The sequence below is a fragment of the Doryrhamphus excisus genome, linkage group LG6 (assembly GCF_037039965.1).
Source record: "Doryrhamphus excisus strain RoL-2023G ecotype Guam linkage group LG6, RoL_Dexc_Guam_v1.1, whole genome shotgun sequence".
In the NCBI taxonomy this organism is placed as follows: Eukaryota; Metazoa; Chordata; class Actinopteri; order Syngnathiformes; family Syngnathidae; genus Doryrhamphus; species Doryrhamphus excisus.
Genome location: NC_136362.1, coordinates 3290211 through 3304701, shown reverse-complemented (window position 1 = coordinate 3304701; position 14491 = coordinate 3290211). Strand labels below are relative to the sequence as shown.

The 14491-nt window shown below is 42.0% G+C and overlaps 1 protein-coding gene across 3 annotated transcripts in view; it reads left to right on the top strand.

Annotated features, from left to right (window-relative positions):
• The first annotated feature begins 3285 nt into the window (after positions 1-3285).
• LOC131138558 (neural-cadherin-like) overlaps positions 3286-14491 on the top strand; it is a 126752-nt gene continuing 115546 nt past the window's right edge. For all 3 annotated transcript variants that reach the window (XR_013627476.1, XM_078791134.1, XM_078791135.1), the window contains exon 1: positions 3286-4419. Coding sequence is in view for 2 of the 3 variants with exons in the window: in XM_078791134.1 (XP_078647260.1) it covers positions 3420-4419 (1000 nt within the window). In the remaining variant the exon portion in view is untranslated. The remainder of the gene's footprint in view (positions 4420-14491) is intronic.

The following is a 14491-nucleotide window of genomic DNA, read 5'->3' as shown; positions in this document are numbered from 1 at the left end:
AACCAGCTGATATTATGGTCCTGATTCTCTGCTTAACATAGGTGAGAGCAGACATGTCATTTACATGGAGGATGGGGGTGGGGGTGGGGTGGGTCATCACCCCCGCAATCATCAGATTCCGCCAATATACCCCCCCCACCTGATTATAATCACATCATTCTGATTTCATAAAAATATACATCATCTTGCAACCCCCTCCCGCTGAATACTTGGTCCTACACTACCTGCTTTGGCGTGGATGAAACCTGGTCCAACATCAGTGACCTCTTCTAACATCATGTTCTTCGTAGTTTAACAGCCTGGATGAAGCATTCACGCAGCCCGTTTTCTTTCCAGGGGTGTACCATCTACCATCAAACGGGTGGTGCAGGAGTTCCCTCGTAAAAACAGAAACTAAACTTAAGAATGTTTATATTTTATGGAGACCGTCTTGTATGTGCAGCACAAATCTATCACCACTGAAGCCACCTTCATTTATTTATGAGCCTCGGTACCTTCACGTTTGTCTTTAGCGAAGCATACAGTCGCCACCCACATTGCCATTCAAATTTTGCGGCTTCACTCGGTCTTATGTTTTTTTTTTCCAAAATATATGAATAAATCATGCTGTTTTGTGGTGTGTCTAAAATATGCACATTGAAGCAAATCTGGCACATTTAGTTATATTTTGTCTTATTTTACATTTTTTAAGCTAGAAATTGCCAAAAGAAGTAAAATACAAATGTGAGGCATTCGAAGATGCATTCAAATTGTGATGTGGTATTCTATGTCGGTCATGAGCTGTCACTACAGCGGTTCGGTTCAAACACACCAGCACGAGGTCATGAAAACATCCATAAAAAAAACACTGGTCTACCAAACTTTTGTTAGCTATTATTAGCACAACCTGTGTTGTAGTTAGCATATTCCACATGAAAACACATCATTTACACTAGTATCATATCGTATACATCAAACAATACGATGTATGCGGCTGATTTAGAGCGACACAAATAGTATTCCGAGGTACAATAAACAGATGACTGCAGAAGTTGTTTACACAATCGGGGCGGCCATCTTCAAAAGGGAGGATTCTCCGACTTTTCAAGGAAGAAATCCGACCTTCACTTCCCACTAGCGACTAGGAATTCCTGAGTACGAGTGGAAGCAGCACTACAGTATCTACTTATATTTACAAGATGTATTATTTTCTGGATTATGTATATTATGTGTAGTAGTAAAGCTGTCTGGGTTCATGTCCAGACGGTCGTAAACAGGTTTGATGCTCTAACAAGGGGTCACCAACCTTGAGGCTGAGGGCTACTTTGTGAACACGGATAGCATAAAGGGCTACATGACCTGTTTTGTGATAAACTTGGGAGTTAGGATTTCTATCTCTACCTGTCCAACGTCAAAATGGGAGTACTGGTTTACCGTTTTATGCAAAGTTGCAGTAGCAGAAGCGTTGGCATCGAACACTCACCGCACAAAGGGAAAGTGCAGCATTGTTTTGCTCTGTAAATACACTGAGAAATGTTTGAAATGCATTAGCTGCACTTATCATTTGAGTGACAGTCTTACCTTTACCTTGCAGCTGAAGTATCCACCGAACTTCTCCACGTCGACGAAGGAAAAGATGACAAAGGGACTACTCATCTTTGAATATTGTGTTAGCATCAATCAGCTTACCTTGGAAGCTTGCTAGCTTGAAGCTAGCTTCGGTTGCTTTCTGTGTCCGTTGTTTATCCAAAGCAGCCTTTAAACAAACAGGCCTTTCCGTCCTTAATGCGATGCCGGGTTGCTAGCTAGCATTGCGGCGTTCGTGACAACCTTTGTAGGGTCTCTCCACATTGTCCCGCTTCGGTATTGCAACAGTCGTCCGGCAAAAGAGATATATATTTTTTTATTTCAAAGAAAGCACAGAAAAACTTTTCTTCTCAGTTACCGTGAAAACTGTAAGTCCTTTTTCGTTTTTCTGTTATGTTTTTTGGGCTAACTGCACAAGTAAGCTAACTCCTCGTCGCCGTGACGCGCGCAAACGTGAACTTTGACCTGAGGTCAGAGTTCGTTATAAATCAAATATTTTTGTTTTAATTTTTTTATGTTATACAACGTTATTTTTTAAAATACATTAATGTAAGCAATTCTGATTCAAAATTTAAAGTATAAAATAATAATGATAATTTGTGAGCAGTGCTATTTTTAGAACATGACTCCTACGTGTTGCGTTTGAGGGGGTCTGTTGATTTCCTTCTCCACTCATTAGTCTGATCCAAGCAGGCCTTTGGTTTCTTCTAACCAAAGAATCGAACGTGGGAAGTTCTTTTGATGTTTTCTGCTGGAATATACAATGATATTCCTTCCTTCTCCGGAATAGTTTTGTCTTTTGTTGATGTTGTGCTGTTTTTTTTCCCGTCAAGTTACGTTGGTACCTTGGTCTACATTGTTTTTCTATATTTATATACATAAAAAGGTCCTTCAGTTTTTGGTATTAATTAATTAATTAAGTTCCAAGCCAATTAATCTGTTACAGACACAAAAATAATAATAAAAAAAAACATTTTATGGAGAATAATTATTCCTCAGCAGGCACGGGAAGAGGAAACAAACTCCCCAGAGGTGCCCCAATTGGGATCAGGACTGCAAGGCTAAAATGTCCACTACTCCACTGTGCAACACAGACTGGTTGGAGTTAAACGCCCTGGTTAGCTGGAGTAGCTAACTAGATTTTTATGGAGGACCAAAACTGCCAAAAATAATAAATAAATAAAAGTGGAAATAAAAACAAAAATGAAAAAAAAAATCAAAAAATTAAATACAAAAAATAAATATAAATGGAAATAAAAACAAAAATAAAAACATATATACATAAATAAATAAATAAAAGCAAAAATAAATACAAAAATAAAAAACAAGATTCAAAAATTTTAAAAAATATATTTTTGTTTTTATTTCCATTTATATTTATTTTTTGTATTTAATTTTTTGATTTTTTTTTCATTTTTGTTTTTATTTTCACTTTTTTTTATTTATTTATTTATTATTTTGGCAGTTTTGGTCCTCCATAGATTTTTGGGCAAAGAGATGTTTACAAGAACATGGTGGATTTGTGACATGACTGGCAAGGGGGGGGGGGGGGGGGGCGTTGGTTGCTGACCATCACACAGGGTGGGGCACGCCGAGGAGCAGCTTCTCCACGTTCCGCCACGCCCCCTTACCCCCCCCCCCGTGTTGAAAACCGCATGCGAGACCAGCAAACAAGCCTGCAGCGCAGTGGTGCTTGTGGGAAGAGCGCAGAGCTCTGCGTGGGGCCAAAATACGACCCCCCCCCCGAGGATCCTGTGGAAGGATGCAGTCTCATCATGAGGGGATTTCTTCCTCCATCTTCTAACCGCGCCTCGTATCGCCTGGAAGCGGCTTTTATGTAACTCGCCGCCGACATGATGTGGGCTGTTTCCACGCTCCTGTGTTGCATTTTGACGCCATCAACGGGACACCAAACACCGCAGAGACTCCCTTTCTTCCACGGACATGTCTTCGAGAACTCGCCGACGGCTTCCAAAGTGAACGGACTTAGCATTCCGGTGAGGCGCATTTACGCGCAAAGATGGTGCCCGGTACCGGGTTTGCACTTCAAAATCTACGGCAACGGAAGTCAGGATTTCCGCGCATTCGCGCACCACAAACGTGGGAATATATTGTTAAAAACTTCCAAGGTGCTAGACAGGGAATTCCGCACCGAGTACCGCCTGAGAGTCGCTTTATGCTGCGAGAATTGCGCGTCAGACGCTTTGGTTGTGGATGTCGCGTCTGTAAAAGTGGACGTTTTGGACACAAACGACAACGAGCCTACTTTTGCGCCACCGGAAGCCGTGCGTATAACTTTAGATGACACCACTGCTCTCCGGAGCGTTTTTTGGAGGCTCAGAGCCGAGGACGCGGACAGCGGCATGAACGCGCACTTAACATACATTATTGCGCCCAAAACCGGCACTTTTTATATCGTGCCTAAAACCGGCGAAGTTTTACTACTGGACTCCATTCTGGGGTTTCAATCCGAGTTGGAATTCCGTGTTTTTGCCACGGATCACGGATGGCCTCCCTTAACAAGCGAAGAAGGCGTAATGGTCACAGTTTCTCCACGGAAGTGGTTGAAACCCAGGCCGGAAAGGTTCAAACGCGCACCCTCGGAGTCCCTGGATCTGGATCCTGCAGCCTTAGTCTCCTTAAACGTATCCGAGGATGCAAGCGTCGGCTCCGTGATAACTAGCCTCCATCCCAGCAGGTTCAGGTCTGCCAGCTTTGAGGTCATTTACCCGGAGAGGCAGACTTCTTCGGTCACGGTGGGGCGCGACAGTGGGGATGTCACCATCACCAGGAGGCTGGACAGGGAGTCTGAACCTTTCGTGGAGCTCACTGTGAAGATTCAGGATAAACGAGGTATATTTTTATAGTTTTTTGGTTTTGGTTATTAGCATTGTGGATTTGCTGATGTCCTGTTTAAGTCGACACTGTGCGTATTATTACGCTATGGTTTCATCTGGAGCTCCATCCATAAAATGGATATGTCCGTCATATTTACACTTATTCCACAGGTGTTCCTGTGGAATAATATCTGGCATGCTAATAAATATTTCTAGAATCCTAAATATGCTCTGTTTTGATTGACAGTGTATCGATTTCGCAATATTTTGGTTAGGAATCGCTAACACAATTTGGATTACTTTGGACTCGAATTGATTATATAGTCAGTGACTTGGGACTTGACTCTGACTTTAGTTTGATGACTTGATGAAATATTTGGGATTTTTGAGTGTGTCGGATTAACTATTCCAAACATTCCAAACAAAAAAATTAAAAAAAATTTGCTTTGGTTCCAATTTTCTACAAGAAAATCTCTGATAAAACATTCCACTGTTCTCAAATATCTTACTTTTTATTTTTCTACACAAAATAAGATGAAAAATAAATAAACAAATCAAGAATTAAAAAATCAATCAGTAATAAATAAATATAATAATAATAATAATAAAACGGCAAATAATAAAAACTTAAGAAACCACATATAGTTGGCGGGTACTAGCCGGTAGAAACTAGTACTAGCGCGGTAGCGACCTAAACGGTAGCCTTCAAGTTATTTCCTTTCAACTTAAATAGCCAAAAAATTACCACTTCCACACGGATAGGGAGGATAACTATTAACAGTTATTTAACCTTTAACATGAACATTAATTAAAACGTAATAATTTTTTTCCGGGTACATGATACCATACAGCATCCGTATCAAACTTGCGCGGGGGGCGCACTAACATTAAACTTCCATATGAAAGCGGGGGCCTCAAAATAGTGTCCTGCGGGCCACATTTGGCCCGCGGGCCGCGTGTTTGAGATACCATGTGAAAAAAAAAAAAAACAACTTTCTTTGTAGACTTGAAAGATTCCAATAAAGAGTACAATGAGGTCACAATTACGGCATTAAAGTGTTAAAACAGGGGTCTCAAACACGCGGCACGCGGGCCAAATGTGGCCCGCAGGACACTAGTTTAATGTTTCTGCATTTATATGGTTTTCTCCGGGTACTCCGGTTTCCTCCCACATTCCCAAAAAAAAAAAACATGCTAGGTTAATTAGCGACTCCAAATTGTCCATAGGTATGAATGTGAGTGTGAATGGTTGTTTGTCTATATGTGCCCTGTGATTGGCTCGCGACTAGTCCCGAAGACCACCAGAATGAATTAATGAATATTGAGGTTTGTTTTGCGGTTGCTGGTTCAGTCCTGATTCCCCTTCAGTCCTTCTGTTAGGAGTTGTTTACTCTTCTATCATCATCGTGAGAATTAGGTAATTTGGTCAGAAAACTTGTTTGCGTATTTTAAAAGTGTATATAAAAAGGCACCGCAACCCTTTCCCCAATTTTCAATAAAGTCAACCAGTTGCTTGGAGATGTTTTGTGATGTCGAAGAGTCTTTATGTGGACTCTGTGAACGATGTCCTTGATTGACATAGTTGGTGACTGTGAAGTCGTTTTTGGAAGCTAATCCTTGCAGAGTGGCAAAACCGCTGCGGCCCGCCCGCTCTCATCTACTGGCATTACCCGGCTAATCCTCCTCTCGTTCACTCTCTAGGCTGAGGGATTTGAAATAGCACCGCCACAGTCTGACAACTGCTCAAATTAGTAGTGGAAAGGTGGAACTGGTGTGCAAGGTTTCTTTTGCATGGTGCGACATTTTAGCGCTGAGAAGAATGGAACAGAATAGGACAACAGACACTAAAACCAAATAAAACACCAACCATTAATTATGGGCTTGCTCAGTAATGCAAGCCCCATAGACAGCTGCTGTCTATGGGGCTTGCATTACTGAGCAAGCCCATAATAACAATATGAGCAAGCCCATATGAGCAATATGAGCAAGCCCATAGACATATATATATATAACACATACATATAACGGCTAATTTTTTAGATAAACTTCTCAACTCTCACTGTGGCTAAATGCTAATTGCTAGCATGTTAGCATTTAAGCTAATTGACTCATTTCTAAAGGCAAGTAGACACATGGCATGATGTAGGAAAGTTATAGGACAACCTTGGCACTTTCTAAACTTGAGGCCCTCTTGCTAGGTGCTAGCATGATGACTGTTAGCGTGTTAGCATTTTAGCTAATTTACTCATTTCTAAAGGCAAATAGACACGTGGCATGATGTGGGGACATTATGGGACTGCATCAACCTTTTCTAAACTTGAGGCCCTCTTGCTAGGTGCTAGCATGATGACTGTTAGCATGTTAGAATTTAGCTAATTTACTCATTTCTAAAGGCAAATAGACACATGGCATGATGTAGGGAGGTTATAGGACAACCTTGGCACTTTCTAAACTTGAGGCCCTCTTGCGAGGTGCTAGCATGATGACTGTTAGCATGTTAGCATTTTAGCTAATTGACTCATTTCTAAAGGCAAGTAGACACATGGCATGATGTAGGAAAGTTATAGGACAACCTTGGCACTTTCTAAACTTGAGGCCCTCTTGCTAGGTGCTAGCATGATGACTGTTAGCATGTTAACATTTTAGCTAATTGACTCATTTCTAAAGGCAAATAGACACATGGCATGATGTGGGGACATTATGGGACTGCATCAACCTTTTCTAAACTTGAGGCCCTCTTGCTAGGTGCTAGCATGATGACTGTTAGCATGTTAGCATTTTAGCTAATTTACTCACTTCTAAAGGCAAATAGACACATGGCATGATGTAGGAAGGTTATAGGACAACCTTGGCACTTTCTAAACTTGAGGCCCTCTTGCGAGGTGCTAGCATGATGACTGTTAGCATGTTAGCATTTTAGCTAATTGACTCATTTCTAAAGGCAAATAGATACATGGCATGATGTAGGAAGGTTATAGGACAACCTTGGCACTTTCGAAACTTGAAGCCCTCTTGCTAGGTGCTAGCATGATGACTGATAGCATGTTAGCATTTTAGCTAATTTACTAATTTCTAAAGGCAAATAGACACATGGCATGATGTAGGAAGGTTATAGGACAACCTTGGCACTTTCTAAACTTGAGGCCCTCTTGCTAGGGGCTAGCACGATGACTGTTAGCATATTAGCATTTTAGCTAATTTACTCACTTCTAAAGGCAAATAGACACATGGCATGATGTAGGAAGGTTATAGGACAACCTTGGCACTTTCTAAACTTGAGGCCCTCTTGCTAGGTGCTAGCATGATGACTGTTAGCGTGTTAGCATTTTAGCTAATTGACTCATTTCTAAAGGCAAATAGACACATGGCATGATGTGGGGACATTATGGGACTGCATCAACCTTTCCGGTACTTGAGGCGGTCTTGCTAGGTGCTAGCACGATGACTGTTAGCATGTTAGCATTTTAGCTAATTGACTCATTTCTAAAGGCAAATAGACACATGGCATGATGTAGGAAGGTTATAGGACAACCTTGGCACTTTCTATACTTGAGGCCCTCTTGCTAGGGGCTAGCACGATGACTGTTAGCATGTTAGCATTTTAGCTAATTTACTCACTTCTAAAGGCAAATAGACACATGGCATGATGTAGGAAAGTTATAGGACAACCTTGGCACTTTCTAAACTTGAGGCCCTCTTGCTAGGTGCTAGCATGATGACTGTTAGCGTGTTAGCATTTTAGCTAATTTACTCATTTCTAAAGGCAAATAGACACATGGCATGATGTGGGGACATTATGGGACTGCATCAACCTTTTCGGTACTTGAGGCGGTCTTGCTAGGTGCTAGCACGATGACTGTTAGCATGTTAGCATTTTAGCTAATTGACTCATTTCTAAAAGCAAATAGACACATGGCACGATGTAGGGAGGTTATAGGACAACCTTGGCACTTTCTAAACTTGAGGCCCTCTTGCTAGGTGCTAGCATGATGACTGTTAGCATGTTAGCATTTTAGCTAATCTACTCATTTCTAAAGGCAAATAGACACATGGCATGATGTAGGAAAGTTATAGGACAACCTTGGCACTTTCTAAACTTGAGGCCCTCTTGCTAGGTGCTAGCATGATGACTGTTAGCATGTTAGCATTTTAGCTAATTGACTCATTTCTAAAGGCAAATAGACACATGGCAGGATGTGGGGACACTATGGGACTGCATCAACCTTTTCGGTACTTGAGGCCCTCTTGCTAGGTGCTAGCACGATGACTGTTAGCATGTTAGCATTTTAGCCAATTGACTCTTTTCTAAAGGCAAATAGACACATGGCATGATGTAGGAAGGTTATATGACAACCTTGGCACTTTCTAAACTTGAGGCCCTCTTGCTAGGTGCTAGCACGATGACTGTTAGCATGTTAGCATTTTAGCTAATCTACTCATTTCTAAAGGCAAATAGACACATGGCATGATGTAGGAAGGTTATAGGACAACCTTGGCACTTTCTAAACTTGAGGCCCTCTTGCTAGGTGCTAGCACGATGACTGTTAGCATGTTAGCATTTTAGCCAATTGACTCTTTTCTAAAGGCAAATAGACACATGGCATGATGTAGGAAGGTTATAGGACAACCTTGGCACTTTCTAAACTTGAGGCCCTCTTGCTAGGTGCTAGCACGATGACTGTTAGCATGTTAGCATTTTAGCTAATTGACTCTTTTCTAAAGGCAAATAGACACATGGCATGATGTAGGAAGGTTATAGGACAACCTTGGCACTTTTAAACTTGAGGCCCTCTTGCTAGGTGCTAGCATGATGACTGTTAGCATGTTAGCACTTTAGCTAATTGACTCATTTCTAAAGGCAAATAGACACATGGCATGATGTAGGGAGGTTCTAGGACAACCTTGGCACTTTCTAAACTTGAGGCCCTCTTGCTAGGTGCTAGCATGATGACTGTTAGCATGTTAGCACTTTAGCTAATTGACTCATTTCTAAAGGCAAATAGACACATGGCATGATGTAGGAAGGTTATAGGACAACCTTGGCACTTTCTAAACTTGAGGCCCTCTTGCTAGGGGCTAGCACGATGACTGTTAGCATATTAGCATTTTAGCTAATTTACTCACTTCTAAAGGCAAATAGACACATGGCATGATGTAGGGAGGTTATAGGACAACCTTGGCACTTTCTAAACTTGAGGCCCTCTTGCTAGGTGCTAGCATGATGACTGTTAGCATGTTAGCATTTTAGCTAATTTACTCATTTATAAAGGCAAATAGACACATGGCAGGATGTGGGGACACTATGGGACTGCATCAACCTTTTCGGTACTTGAGGCTGTCTTGCTAGGTGCTAGCACGGTAGCCGTTGGCGCACCGGGCCCGAGGTTCACAGCACAGGTGGCAAGCCCATCAAAATTTTCCGTGGAAATTTTCTAGTTGCATGTTGATGTTCCATTGCACATTCCATTGTACAGTGATTTTTTTTCCGGGATAGGGATTGGGAAAAAATGTGAGATTTATGGGAATATGTTGTCTTAGATGCATAGCAGAAATAAGCCGCTCTCGCCTCAGAGACACTCAAATACCTTCCTCCATTTGATCTCTCCCACCTCCGTAACTCTCCGTTCCTGATCAAAGGCCCGCCATGTCCTTTATGCTTAGTCCAGCTTTTCCAGACGGAATCCTGATGCTTGTCTGAAAGGACGGACCCTTTCTCTTTCTGCCTCCCCCCCAAATCCTTGCACACAGATGCAGTCCTCCTTACCTCATTTGTATTTTGCAACATTCCCAATCTCACCCATGAATTAGCTACTTTGCGTATCTTCTTTCTTGTCCACTTAGGACTCAATTTCTGGACCTCAAAGGTGCACATTTTGAACGATACTCATGTCTCATTCTGGGGCTTAAGACCCGGAACACAAGGTCACCGTGTCGTTTCCAGGTCTCCATAGACCAAACGAGTATTTGGTCACCTCGTTCTAATAAGGCTCCATATGCTTTGCATTGTCTTCTGCTGGGAATTTTGGGCTAGTTCACAGGGAAAGTCACACACTGAATGCCAAACAGACATCTCCGCCATCAGCTTGAGGAATATTCAAGTCAAGTAACGCTTGCTGCGTGCCGACTTTACAAATATTCCCATATATATAAGAACCCAGGACTCAAAAGAGAAAGGGAATTATTGCTGTTTTCCTTTTCCCATTCTGTCCACACATTCCGATATCGTGATTCTGTCACTTTCATTTTAGCACGTGCCTTGATTGCAGATGACATTCCTGACACTATAATTACTGTTATCCACAGCCTGGCTACTAATACTATAGTACCGGTGTTATTCCCATCATGCACTGGATGTGTACATTCTTGTTTCTGTTGTCTGAATTTATGTTTTCTCCGAGGTAATTCCTACTGTCTTTGTAACTTTTGCAGCATTTCTTATACTGCTTCAAGTGCATTTCTTGTTCGGTGTGCTGTGGGAATCGAGTATTCTCAGTGACACGGTTTATGTTGTCTGAATTTATGTTTTCTCTGAGGTAATTCCCACTGTCTTTCTAACTTTTGCAGCATTTCTTATACTGCTGGTGTTTCAAGTGCATTTCTTGTTCGGTGTGCTGTGGGAATCGAGTATTCTCAGTGACACGGCATGTTTCTGTTGTTTGAATTTATGTTTTCTCCGAGGTAATTCCTACTGTCTTTGTAACTTTTGCAGCATTTCTTATACTGCTGGTGTTTCAAGTGTATTTCTTGTTCGGTGTGCTGTGGGAATCGAGTATTCTCTGTGACACGGCATGTTTCTGTTGTCCGAATTAATGTTTTCTCCGAGGTAATTCCGACTGTGTTTCTAACTTTTGCAGCATTTCTTATACTGCTGGTGTTTCAAGTGCATTTCTTGTTCGGTGTGCTGTGGGAATCGAGTATTCTCAGTGACACGGCATGTTTCTGTTGTTTGAATTTATGTTTTCTCCGAGGTAATTCCTACTGTCTTTGTAACTTTTGCAGCATTTCTTATACTGCTGGTGTTTCAAGTGTATTTCTTGTTCGGTGTGCTGTGGGAATCGAGTATTCTATGTGACACGGCATGTTTCTGTTGTCCGAATTAATGTTTTCTCCGAGGTAATTCCTACTGTCTTTCTAACTTTTGCAGCATTTCTTATACTGCTGGTGTTTCAAGTGCATTTCTTGTTCGGTGTGCTGTGGGAATCGAGTATTCTCAGTGACACGGCATGTTTCTGTTATCTGAATTTATGTTTTCTCCGAGGTAATTCCTACTGTCTTTCTAACTTTTGCAGCATTTCTTATACTGCTGGTGTTTCAAGTGTATTTCTTGTTCGGTGTGCTGTGGGAATCGAGTATTCTCCGTGACACAGCATGTTTCTGTTGTCTGAATTTATGTTTTCTCCGAGGTAATTCCTACTGTCTTTCTAACTTTTGCAGCATTTCTTATACTGCTGGTGTTTCAAGTGCATTTCTTGTTCGGTGTGCTGTGGGAATCGAGTATTCTCAGTGACACGGCATGTTTCTGTTGTCTGAATTTATGTTTTCTCCGAGGTAATTCCTACTGTCTTTGTAACTTTTGCAGCATTTCTTATACTGCTGGTGTTTCAAGTGCATTTCTCGTTCGGTGTGCTGTGGGAATCGAGTATTCTCAGTGACACGGCATGTTTTGGTTGTCTGAATTTATGTTTTCTCCTACTGTCTTTCTAACTTTTGCAGCATTTCTTATACTGTTCGTGTTTCAAGTGTATTTCTTTTGCAATGTAGCGAAGTACACAACATCATTTTCATTTATCATTTAATGAATTCACTTGTTTATTGTCACAAGATTGTGTTTATTTTTTTTGTCACGTTTTAGCGACATATCCCTATTTTTTTTAGCTCCTTACTTTTTAATTTCTCTCCACAAATTGGGTCTCGGGTTCTGTTTTGCCACAATGAAACGCACATGGTGTTTGTCCAATTACACTTTGTCAAGAGTCTGTTACGTCCCGAGTCAATTAGTTTTTCTAACCGCTTGACTGCACAGAGGATTATTTCTAAATATTTGGACATGAAAGTCATTACTAATTTGGAGGATTCTGCAGAGGACTTAATGGATGCACTCGTGTACATAAGTTACAGATGCATAATGACGAGTAGAACTATGCATTGCATCGCATTGTTTTTTTGAACATGTTTATGTTATAAACAGGGCGGCACGGTGGACTAGTGGTTAGCGCGCAGACCTCACAGCTAGGAGATTTGGTTTTCTCCCGGTAGTCTCCGGATTTTCTCCCAGTTTTCTCCCAGTTTTCTCCCGCTTTTCTCACAGTTTTCTCTCTGTTTTCTCCTGTTTTTATCCCACTTTCCCAATGTTTTTTTCCTGGTAGTCTGGCTGCTCACATTCCCAGCTTCTGGTTTTCTCTCAGTTTTCTCCTGGTTTTTCTCCCGGTAGTCTCCCGGTTTTCTCCTGGTTTTGTCCCGGTTTTCGCCTGGTTTTCTCCTTGTGGTCTCTGGATTTTCTCCCAGTTTTTTCCTGGTTTTGTCCCGGTTTTCTCCTGGTTTTCTCCCGGTAGTCTCTGGATTTTCTCCCAGTTTTCTCCTGGTTTTGTCCCGGTTTTCTCCTGGTTTTCTCACGGTTTTGTCCCGGTTTTCTCCATGTTTTGTCCCGGTAGTCTCTCGATTTTCTCCCAGTTTTCTCCTGATTTTGTCTTGGTTTTTTCCCGGTTTTCTCCTTGTTTTCTCCTTGTTTTCGCCTGGTTTTCTCCCGGTAGTCTCCGGATTTTCTCCCAGTTTTCTCCTGGTTTTCTCCTGGTTTTCTCCGTTTTTCTCCTGGTTTTCTCACGGTAGTCTCACGGTTTTCTCCCAGTTTTCTCCTGGTTTTTTCCCGGTTTTCTCCAGGTTTTCTCTCGGTAGTCTCTCAATTTTTTCCCAGTTTTCTCCTGGTTTTCTCCTGATTTTGTCTTGGTTTTTTCCCGGTTTTCTCCTTGTTTTCTCCTGGTTTTTGCCTGGTTTTCTCCCGGTCTCCGGATTTTCTCCCAGTTTTCTCCTGGTTTTCTGTTTTTCTCCTGGTTTTCTCATGGTAGTCTCACGGTTTTCTCCCAGTTTTCTCCTGGTTTTCTCCTTGTTTTCTCCTGGTTTTCGCCTGGTTTTCTCCCGGTAGTCTCCGGATTTTCTCCCAGTTTTCTCCTGGTTTTCTCCTTGTTTTTTCCTGGTTTTCGCCTGGTTTTCTCCCGGTAGTCTCCGGATTTTCTCCCAGTTTTCTCCTGGTTTTCTCCGGTTTTCTCCTGGTTTTCTCACGGTAGTCTCACGGTTTTCTCCCAGTTTTCTCCTGGTTTTCTCCCGGTTCTGTCCCGGTTTTCTCCATGTTTTCTCTCGGTAGTCTTTCAATTTTCTCCCAGTTTTCTCCTGGTTTTCTCCTGATTTTCTCTTGGTTTTCTCCTGGTTTTCTCCTTGTTTTCTCACGGTTTTCGCCTGGTTTTCTCCCGGTAGTCTCCGGATTTTTTCCCAGTTTTCTCCTGGTTTTCTCCGTTTTTTTCCTGGTTTTCTCCCGGTAGTCTCACGGTTTTCACCCAGTTTTCTCTTGGTTTTCTCCTGATTTTCTTCAGATTTTCTCCCAGTTTTCTCACGCTTTTACTCTTAGTTTTCTCCCGGTTTTCTCCCAGTTTTCAGTTTCCAGTTTTCCAAGATGATGAACAGCAGATATTGTCCAGGGTTCAATTCCACCCTCGGCCATCTCTGTGTGGAGTTTGCATGTTCTCCCCGTGCATGCGTGGGTTTTTTTCCGTGTACTCCGGTTTCCTCCCACATTCCAAAAAAACATGCTAGGTTAATTAGCTACTCCAAATCATCCATAGGTATGAATGTGAGTGTGAATGGTTGTTTGTCTATATGTGCCCTGGGATTGGCTGGCCACCAGTCCAGGGTGTACCCCGCCTCTCGAATGAAGACAACTGGGATAGGCTCCAGCATGCCGGCGACCCTTGTGAGGAAAAGCGGTAGAAAATGAATGAATGAATTCAGTTTTTTTTTCGCTTACGTAGCGTCCAAAGTCCAGCAACCATCCAGAAAGACCACAATAATGGTTTCCTGAAACGGCCCGTGAGAAGACA